The 10,880-nt window shown below is 46.2% G+C and overlaps 1 protein-coding gene across 1 annotated transcript; it reads right to left on the reverse strand.

The window, feature by feature from the left end:
- Positions 1-2,067: 2,067 nt before the first annotated feature.
- On the reverse strand, positions 2,068-6,200 carry LOC119402728 (uncharacterized). Its single transcript, XM_049418678.1, has 2 exons — positions 5,831-6,200; positions 2,068-2,435 (listed from the first exon to the last, which is right to left on the reverse strand). The coding sequence occupies exons 1-2, from the start codon at positions 6,176-6,178 to the stop codon at positions 2,238-2,240; spliced, it is 546 nt and encodes a 181-aa protein (XP_049274635.1). The 5' UTR covers positions 6,179-6,200; the 3' UTR covers positions 2,068-2,237.
- Positions 6,201-10,880: the final 4,680 nt, after the last annotated feature.

A 10,880-nucleotide genomic window follows, 5' to 3' on the forward strand; every position in this document is an offset into this window, starting at 1 on the left:
TGCATTGTCGAAGTACGGGAGGGCGGCGATGAAGCCGTCGGATGCCATGCCCAGAAAGGACAGAGCGATCCACACCACCCTCGGTTCGATGGTGGGCTGTACTTGTTGAGGTCCAGCTACTGGATTGTTCGACATGGTCATTACATCGTCCACCATCATCTAAACTTTCGTAAGGAAGCTTGCAGTAAGAATGGCCGTCCAATAGAAACGGTAGCTCCACCACGAGAAGCATGCTGACAAAGTAGGCAAAGGGGCGGTGTGCTGAAAACGGGAAACAATGAAGGCATTGTTAAAAGTCGGGGAATAAGATTGCACAAAAGATTAGTGCGCAGCACACCAACGTAACGCCAATTTACCCGCGAAAATTTAAGATAGTAACTAAGATTGATATATCTTCAATGCGCCCTAGCACTGCAAACACGGTAGAAGCCCGTTTCTTAATGCAGTGAAAACAGGGGGCGGAAACTCCCTATACCTCCCATGGGACGCTCTCCCGCATGCCGATACGCTCCGGCAGCGGCGCTTCCACCACTGGCGGCTGCCGGGTATCTACTAATAATTCACAAACAAAACATTTCTTCCATGACGTCACTGATGAGGTCAGCAATAGAGGGAAAGGGCGCGAAACCGAGAGGAGAAGGGTTGCCGCGGAAGCTCTCCTCTCCCGCTTCGCAGGCAAGGGGAATGTGTTTGTGCTTTCTTGGTCCGCTGAGCGTTCGGGCGGCCAGCGGACCTACAATTTAGTTAACCATTTTTTCAACTTTGTTCGTGTGTTGTGAAGTGGTCAAACTAAAGCTGACCAATTTCTCAATAAAAGAAAACTCGGTGAACACAAGTAACATTTTTTTTTTGATCACGCGTCTCGTACTAAAAAAGACAGACATACACGTAGTGTGAAAGTGTTAACCTGCAAAAGCAGCTTTAATTCACAACTGAAATATGTAGATAATGAGCAAGCAATGAACCAATATCCTAATCAGGGTGAAAACGATTAACAATCACGAGAAAGCCACGTCGTACTTGGCTCAATCACGACTGTTATGACGGCGCACATAATGTTCTTACAGAACTTGAGTACCAAGCAAGACAGTTCAGGGAAAGATGGAGGCTTGAAGGAATGAGAAATCGTAGAACAGGGAATGCTGCTGGAGGCAACGTTTCGGCAATTTGACTTTTCTTCATCAGGGCAGCAGCATTGCCTTGACGAAGAAAAGACCACTTGTTTCATTCACTACCACTAAGACTGCGCCGCTTCTCTGTGTCAACTCCTCTTACATCTTAAGCAGCAGGGAATAAAACGGGCATGCATAAAATATACGTTCTCTAGTTTTGAGCACTAATTATGGTGCGCATACAATCAACTTACGTGGAGCAAACGAAATGGCTTTCTTGTGAAGCATCAAGGTTTTACCGTAGGTTGCGCGAAATACTTGAATACCACTCAAATCGCTGAACTGATACTTGAATGTGTTGCTACAATCCACACTCTTTTCAATTTCTATCGGGCCGATTGTCGATGCCTTCAACTTTTGTGGCACATTTAGATCAATGTACATAGTCACGCCTATAAATTATGACTTTACAAGGTGTCGGTGCTATGACAATGCAAAAGGAGGTGCTGTGTTGTCACAATTCCATAAAATATAAAAGCATTCTCGAAAAACTTGACCATCTGCTCATACCAACGAATTATCGACGCACGCTTTCATTGCGTTCAGTGATATCAAGAGAAATAACAAATTGAAGGAAAAAAGTATGGAATATGAGAAAATGACCTTCATTTACCAGTCATGGCGAGAGTATAGAATCCGAAGAAGCTGACGCCTCCCTTAAGCCCACTCCAAGCATCATGAGACCCGCAATCCATGGCAACCGCTCTCTGATTGGTCTTGCTACTGCTTGCCAAAGCCGCTGCAACAGAAAACATCACAAATAAGTTTTGTAGATGTCGTCTGAAATTCATCCGAATCAAGTAGTTTCAAGCGTTTTGTGCGGCAGTTATGTTTACATTGGAACGTTAAACACCACAAGCAACAAAGGACGATAGAGTTTTCAACTTACGGGATTATTCTGCCCAAATATCTTCTGCACGAGGCGGTCCATGCCATACGAGCCGGCTGCTGTGAGTGCCGCCGCCGCCACCATGAGGACAGCGTGTGCAACAGGGTGCGCAGCAGAGTCGCACACCGGCAGGGCCGCGATGCACAACTCCGACAGGTGACCCAGCCTGGCGATGATCACCCAAACCGGCCGCGGCGTCGGTGTCGGCATGGCGGGGATTGGCCCCGGGACTGGCAAAGCCGGGATCGCTTGGAAGGCCAGCTAGCTGTCATAATGGCTTTCGCTACGAAGGACAGTACGATGGCCAGCATCCAAGTGCCTGGTGTCCCGTATCGACTCAAGCAGCTAGAGACGCTGGGAAAATGGGCGGTCCTCTGGAAGCGTGAATCAATGAAGACATTGTTAAAAGTCGGGAAATAAAATCTTGCAAAACATTTTTCGTGCGCAGCGCATCAGCGTACCGCAATAGAAAAGCCCGCAAAAAATGGTGGTGAGAGAGAAAGCTTCGTGATAAGTTATCTGTTTATCTTGCGTGTGGCATGACATTGAATAGCTCACGTACTCTTCTAAAGAAACCAGTCCAGATGACTCGATGCAGTAGTGTTAAATGAGGAAAATTGAGTCTACTGAACGTCGTTTTTCGATCATACGCCTCACAGGCTTGGGAAAACAGTTTCGCACATTCTCGCAGCTTTATTGCACCTTGGTGAAGTCGGCCGGTGTTAACGTACCGCGCATTTTTATTTCGAAGAGAGTAGAGCACTCATCTGCAACGCAGCGAGCGCCTCCGCGCCATCTAGGGATCTTTCTGAGAACTAGAGGTGGCTATGACATCGCCATCTAGTGAACACTCCAAGAACTAGAGGTGGCTACCTACTACTACTACTACTACTACTACTACTACTACTACTACTACTACTACTACTACTACTACTACTACTACATACTACAGAGAAGGGACAGACCCACACCCAAAGGAGCTTCGCCCCTAAAATTGGAGAACCCTTAAAGGGTACCCCTTACCATAGAGTTTCTTAAAATTAAACAGAGGGGAATCTAGTTAATTTTAAGGGACAGCATAGCGATCGTTCAGTTACCATGGGAATGATGGGTAGTACACAGATTTGCCTAGTCTTCGTGCTTGCGGCTTCAAACGTACTTGTGGCTTTGTTTACTGCTGTGTTTTGGCGTTCGTTTCAGATAAAAGAATAGCCATTGTGAACTTCGTGACCAGGTTTGATTTGGTGAGCCCAAAAAGTTAGTGGTGAAGTGGAACTGCAGACTTTTGCTGAACTTTGTTTTGCGACAAAGCGGATGCAGGCGACGCGCAGCCAAACGCAGCCGAAAGAACGGAGTTTAGACAAATTTGTGTACTACTCATCATTCCCATGCTGGCTGAAGCGTCATGCGTTGCAGCTCTTATTGGCCTGGTGTGCGACCGATGGCGGCGCTGCGAACGGCGCCTGTATGACGTCAGAGCGGGGATTCGCGCGCTTTCGTCTGCTACGTAGGCCCAGCGCCGTGTTGAAACCGCCATTGTGGTAAATCTCAACAAAAAAGCAGTTCAATTGGTTATCTTGCGTATGGCGGCTACTGACGCTGTTCGAACAACCGTGAGACTGCTTTTAACATTCATTTAGAACTACAAATCTTTGTTTTTTAGAACTGCGGCCGCTTGTCGTTGCGGCGAGTGCTGCACAATGGTGAAGTACCGCTCTGTGCCTCAGTGTACTTCGTCCGCTCGTGAAAGGCGTTAGCTTTCACAACTACCCTAAGGAACCAAAGCTGAAGAAGTGCATCGCAAGCTCAGAATGGGAAAGCGCTCCACGCCTTCACGCCTTCATCGACCGTGTGCAGCAAGCACTTCGCGGACAGTGACTTCTGTTACCCACCGTACGCGCGACTCTTAGGTAAGCTTGTGAGCGTGTTTAAGCGCCCCACCAATACTTAAGGCGTTTATTGCACGCAGGCTATAAGCATAGGCGACTTACACCAGGTGTGGTGCCGTCCCACAACTGTCGCGAAGGGCCCTAGACAAAGCGCCGACGACGCGGCCTCCGAATCGCCTCGCAGGAAAGCGCGCCTCGTGAGCTCAGCTGAGCGGCGCAGGATATCTGAGACTACGGCCGCGTTTGGATGGTGTACATACGTATTTTACTTATGAAGGCAAGCGCGCGCCTAGCGGTCTGTTTATCACAATGTCATAAGCGAAACCTGTTGCCGCTGTTTAGTGCACATTCTCTAAAAGTTTTTCACTGAGGCAGTGCAGACGCTTTTTTAAAAGCGGAGCTCTTTAAGCTTTTCGTTAGGCTGCGTGGCGTGAAACTGGACCCAGCTTGCCTTTGTCACGTTAATCTCGGTGGCCCTGTGCGTGGTATAATCAGCGATTAACTATTTGTTACATTCTAATACCCATGCGACGGCCCTGTGCGGTATTAATAGGAACTACGACGTAATATCGTTCTCAGTGAACCAACATTACGGACAAACTGCGATCATGGGCATCGGCAGGGGGGTGTGCAACAAGGCGGCACTTGCGCACTTGTTTGCAGGACGAAAGCAGCGGCGGTGATGCGATCTCCGTTGACGGCCTCGACCGCGCATTCAACAACGTGGCCTGCGTCGTACACTTCCTCACCCTCGATGAGGCACCGCTACCTTTCACAAGCTTTATCTACATACTTGTAGATGCTGGAGAAGGGCACGCTTACTGAAATATCGAAAGCACCACCCAAACTAATATGTTTCGTACGGCGGAAACAAGAAAACGAGCGAGAACACTCACACATAGTTTCACTTTCTAACCAGCAATGCGGCCGGTGGCATCGGCGCACTCGTCGGCCATCCGGGGGATTTCTTGGCCCTGTCGATTGGGCCGCAACTAAAACAAGCTCAAGATTACACTCGAAAACATTCGTTGCAGGCGTTAGTTGACCGTCAGAGGCTGTTCGTTCGACAAAGTTCCCGCCTGAAGCATATGATCCGCATACAGGAGCAGCGGCTGCTGCAGAGAGGTTGAGAGCGGAGCCCCCGCTCTGACGTCACACGCGAGATGGCGCCACTCCAAGATCTCGAGGCGAATAGACACTGACGCCAGAGTTCCCTCTAGTAAGTATTGTAGGAAACTCTATGCCCTAAACCACCCAGAGGTCGAAATTTAGTTGTGGCGTTGCAATTGTGCACGAGTCTACAGCGAACGCTGGCGGAGTTGCACGCGCTTTGTCGGTTCGCTCTTTCCTTTGCTAGGCTGTGCTCGTCGGCTCGTCTGTCCACTTCTCCGAGTGCCCTTCCTCAGCGTTCGAGGTGGAAACGCAAGCAGCGCGCGCATCTGCTTCCAGAAAACAGGCTCTTTTCGCCAACTGACAGCGTCTCTTGCTCGCAACGTCACCTAATCATAGAGGTGACGTCATGACGGCTGTTGTCGATAGAGGAAAGGCACGGAGAGGAGCACGCGAGCGTCTGTTGGTGGTTTAGGAGCTCTTTAAAGGGCCCCTAAACCACCAATAGACGCTCGCGTGCTCCTCTCCGTGCCTTTTTCTCTAGACACGCAAGACGCGGTTTTGATCCAGGCCACGGCCATCGCATTTTAATTGAGTTGAAATGCTAAAGGCCCGTGTACTGTGCGAATTTAGCGCAATTTTAAAGATCCCCGAGTAATCAATATTATCCGTAGGCCTCCACTACGGCGTCTTTCATAGCCTGCGTTTGCATTGGGACGTTTAACCCCGCAAGGCAACCAAAAAACAGCACGGAAGAATTTGAAACTTACAGGTTGGTTTGGGCCGAAAATCTTCGCAACCAAGCCGTCAATTCCATCGATGCCACATGCCGCGAAAGCCACCGCCACTACGACGCGGGCAATGTGTTCCCAGGGGTAGTTGCGTGCGTCGTAGTGCGGAAGGATGGCTATTACGGCATCTGCACCAACACCAAGTCCGGCTCCTGTCAGCAGCCTCCAACGCGGGGTCAGAATGTCAGGCTCAGGTCCCGTTGGGCGCCCGGGACCGACTGAGCCGGGATCGCCAATAGCCCGAACACGGTGATGTAACCTTTGAGCATACAGCTCAGCAGCAGTACGGTTGTCCACAACGCCCCGTGTCCGTAGAATGACAGACATGCGGAGACCGTAGGCATGACAGCGGTGCACTGAAAAACGAGAAAAAACGAGACATTGTTAACGGTCGGGGAATAAAAAGTGCGCAGCGCAACGTAACGCAAAAGATGTGCCCGCTAAATATTTACGATAGTAGCTAGGATACTCGCATCTTCGATGCTGCCCAGCACTACAAACATGGTACAAAGGCGCTTCTCAGTGCAGGGAGACAGCGACAGGGTTGCGACTTTCGCATACAGGTATTTTCTCATCGAAATGTCTTAGCGGGGCCTGTGCTCTGGCCGTACGCGTAGAAGGCAGGCCAAAAGTGGCTGCAGTCCAGGCATGCAACTCCTCCGTGCTATATGCGTGTACTATCGGGTAAACATACGTTGGTGGTACTTGTTCCACAGTTAGGCAACAGCGGTTGGCCTGCAACTTCCGAAGCCTTCTTTGAACAAAGTTCGTAAGAGGCGAGAACAAGCTGAACACATCCGTAGATGAATGCAACCATTTCTGACAATACTCTTGGTTGGTTACGGCAAACGGCGGTCGTCGGCGATAATTACCATGATGACCTCCTCCTGATGGCGGTCACCCACAAAGGGGGATGTGACAAAAGCCGGACGGCAGGACGCTTGACACCTGTGGAGCTAAACGAAGCTGGAAATTTGTATTAAAAATGAAACGTCGAATAAATGAAAATGTTTAACCAGCAAGCTGTCAGACCTCGGCTTTCCAACAGAAGTAATGACAGATTTCAAACGAAGAACATGAACAGAGAAAAATAGATTACCACTTTAATCTTTTTCTTTTATTTATGTAAGCTTGCTTGCTTGTTCCTTGTGTTGGCTCTTACCCGCTACAGGGGATCGGCCATGAAACCTAACCTCGCGCAAACATTCACTTCCTTGATTCTTATTTGTGGAGCATACCCACTATGATGGAATGACCGAGAATCCCGGGATTAATGTAAATCTAACAATGTAAAGATTATTAGGAAGGTCAAGAGGAAATTTTCACATTTTTAGAAATCGAACAACATATTTTGGTATGGTTTGAATAAAAAAGTACCTACACTCTGACAAAAATTCCAGTATTTGGGGAGTATTTCTGCCACATAACAATATTCGTCATCCGGCTTGCTCGCGTTTCCTTTCTTGAAAGCCCGGCTCTCGTCACATTCCCGTCAAGAATGCTATGTCACGCTGATAACGCTCGCGCCGTTTGGGACCGGGAAGTGCCGGGACCGTGGTTATAACGCGAGGAAGCACTACAAACACGGTACAAAGGCGTTTCTCAGTGCAGGAAGACAGCAACAGGGTTGCGACTTTCGCATACAGGTAGTTTCTCATCGAAATGTCTTAGCGGGGCCTGTGTGTTTGAAAGTCAATGTAGAGGAAAGTTTACGGCTACATCTAACTAAAATAGACTCAATATATCGACCACCGGGCAGTGCGATATCAGATGGTCGAAATTTCTGGAGACCTCCACTACGGCATCCCTCATAATGATATCGTGGTATGGGCTCGTAAAACCCCATGTATGATTATTATTCCCTTTGCTAGCGCAACTGTCTGCCATAAAACTGTTCTCCGCGAAGCACTAAACCGCCTTCTTTGCATTATAGTGAAGCTGTGCCGTCCAGCCAACTTGCGCACCGAAATTCGCACCAAAAACACGGTAAATGCTCTAAAAGTTTTATATGGATTCATGCGATAGATCGAACTAATTCCCGTTTTTTAGCGAGTTTATGTGGGTTTGACTGTACGATCGTGGCCACTCTTTACCCCGTATTTTACTAAAACGAACTCCGCGTACTGTATTAAAGTGGAACCATTTAACCAATCTGAGCCAATTTTCTTTAACTGAGTACTTCAGTAGGTACTGTAAATTTGTGTTATGTTTCCATTTTGCGTAATGTTTTGCCGTGTTAGCCTTGACGCGTTACCGTTATTAGGTGTTTTCTTTCCATTTCACCTAAGATTTTCCCATGTTACCTTTTGTGTTTTTGCTTACATGCTGCATGTTGTACCTGTCCTGCGTGGACCGATTGTTGGTCTGCAGTATTCAATAAATGAAAAGGACGTACGGTTCCTACCCCGCACTCGACATACTCCTAATATAATAATAATATTATTATTAATAATTATCCTTATTGTCATCATGAGAATTACAACACAAATACCAGGCCTGTCCAAGCCAGACGGTGGCTTGGAGGACTAGGCCCGGCACATCGGCAAACGAGAGATGACATACATATTTAAAAGCTTGACACGTAAAATAATCAGAGGTAGTAGACATGTTTAACTCATTTACGCTACATTTAAACACAATAACAAACAATAATCAAATTAGCGTAAGCAATACTACCTAAACCGCAGAAATGTGAAGATAAAGATTCAGCCACTCTAAACAGATTATACCCGGCACGCAAGAAACTAAAAAAATAGTAATGCAATGAATGATGCAGCATTAAAGAGACTTAGGATGTTTCGTAGACTGCGTTTCGTCGTCGGAAAAAAAAACACTGTCAGGGAGGTCATTAAAAACAGGGACATAGACCTTTTTAATAGCTTTGCCATATCGTGTTTTCAAGACTGGTACAGAAAATAAGAATAATAATAAGGATAATAATACTACTCCTAATAATAACAATAATTTATCAATCACTAATAAATCAATAAGTCACTTATTTAACGCGTCCAGCAACAACCGTAATGTCCTTGTGCACGCGCAAGCAAAAATAAAACAAGAAATAATAAATACCATAGAGAGAGTCTTCAGAAGAAAATACAAATAAAAAGAGTAAAAACGCGTAGACATAACGAAATGAACACAAAAGGGGAGAGTTAAAATAACACAACACGAGAAATATTCAAGAGGAATGAAAAATAATATTGCATACAAGTACAACTATGCGGAAAGACGGAGAAGGGTAGACTTTGTGCATTGCGTCATACTATGTCAAGACAGTGCAAAGCTCTGATAAAAACAATGACTGTGGACTATGAAAAACGTCAAGGTCCAGAAAATAAACATTATAGAGACTCTGTATTGTGCGAACGGTAGAGTGTTGGAAGAAGCAGGCGGGAGCATGAAACTGTTTATTCTCTCTGGTTAACTTACGCAGAACTCCCAAATTTACACAATTGAGAAGTACAGGGCAGGATATGATACCGTGAACTACCTTGTAGAGAAATAACAGATCAGAACGATTTCGCCGGCAGTCAAATGATGGCATAATAATAATAATAATAATAATAATAATAATAATAATAATAATAATATAATAATAATAATAATAATAATAATAATAATAATAAATATGCTGATAAAATTATCGACGGCACAACGCCCAGAATCACATTGGCAACACCAATGATTTGTCTGCGGTCGTGAAGAGCCGATTTCAGCTTCTGTAGAAATTTGCCGACTACACGATCCAAACGTGTCCGGCAAAATCAGAAAAGTCTAGAGGGCAATGGGGGCAGTGGGGGCAATGATTTGAATGAATGACGGTGCTGTAAAAGTTGGGCAATTATCAGCAAATCATACCGAGTTCGAAACAGACCTCTGCAGCATAAAGCTTCACAATGGTACAATAGAGGAAAATCTGGCGCTAGTGTCTAAGGGAGCTGCAATTCATGATGCTTCAGCCAGCATGGGGATGATGGTTCTTAGTACATGAATTTGTCATAGCTTCGTTTTTCCGGCTCCGTGTGGCCAGCAGCTGCTTTGTCACAAGACGAAGTAGGGCAAAGTTGAGCAGTCACACTTCACCACATTGACCCTTTTAGGCTCACCGTTTCGAAACAGCTTACGAGATTCACAACGAGTCGTTTTTTTTAACCGAAAGAAAAGCCAAGACAAGCCAATGAACAAAGCCACAAGTGTGTTCTAAGTCGCAAGCCCGAAGACTAGGCAATTCTATGTACTACCCGGCATTGCAATGGTGGCCGAACTACCGCATCGCCACAGTTCTTTCTAGTAAATATTGCGGAAAACTATGCCTTGCACAACGCCTGAGAAAACATCTAAAAAGCGTGAACAGGAACCATCTTTTTAAACACACTATTTTCTTTTTCGATACGCAGTATTACAGGTGATCTTAGGAGTGGGCGAGCCGATTATTTTCATTTTTTGGTGTGAACGCAGAATGTGGCGTCCTCTAAACTCGCTTAGAAAATTTCGCTAGAGATGCATTGTTCCTTCCGTATGTGCCAATAACCTTAAAATGTTTTTCACTGTTTTACCTGAGTGATTTGAAAGTGCCATGTCCAAAACTATGTTGTGCATCTGTTAATATGTCTCCTACAACTGAATTGCTTTAAGAGGACCCCGAAACGGTTTTTGACGGTCTTGTGTAAATGCATTGAGGTGGTGAAGCAATTCATTACGATATCTTGTACGCCCATTGGACCTCTCTCCGTCAGCTGCGTAATTTATTACGAGACCATAAACACGCCAATCTCTACAGATCGGAGCGGCGTAGCCGAACGAGTTTTCTACGTCAGTCCCGCCACCTTTCTACGTAGCATTCTTCCATGTTACACATTTCGGGCAACCGATGTGTTTGGACATGTTCAGTCTACATCACTAAACTTCCGCTGGACAGTGAGCGTCGCTTGCCTGTTATAGAATGTGCTGCGTCAGCGCGATAGCGATTACACGCCACTAATAAAAGAAATCAAATTAATGAAGCGGTCAATATTATAGGTAATGT

Source organism: Rhipicephalus sanguineus, chromosome 8 (genome assembly GCF_013339695.2).
Source record: "Rhipicephalus sanguineus isolate Rsan-2018 chromosome 8, BIME_Rsan_1.4, whole genome shotgun sequence".
Lineage (NCBI taxonomy): Eukaryota > Metazoa > Arthropoda > Arachnida > Ixodida > Ixodidae > Rhipicephalus > Rhipicephalus sanguineus.

Excerpts from the sequence above, each read along its gene's own strand:
- LOC119402728 (XM_049418678.1), bottom strand. The coding sequence starts at position 6,178 with ATGTCTGTCATTCTACGGACACGGGGCGTTGTGGACAACCGTACTGCT. Across the intron at positions 2,436-5,830 it reads TTTTCGGCCCAAACCAACCT|AGGACCGCCCATTTTCCCAG; the intron begins GTAAGTTTCAAA and ends TCACGCTTCCAG.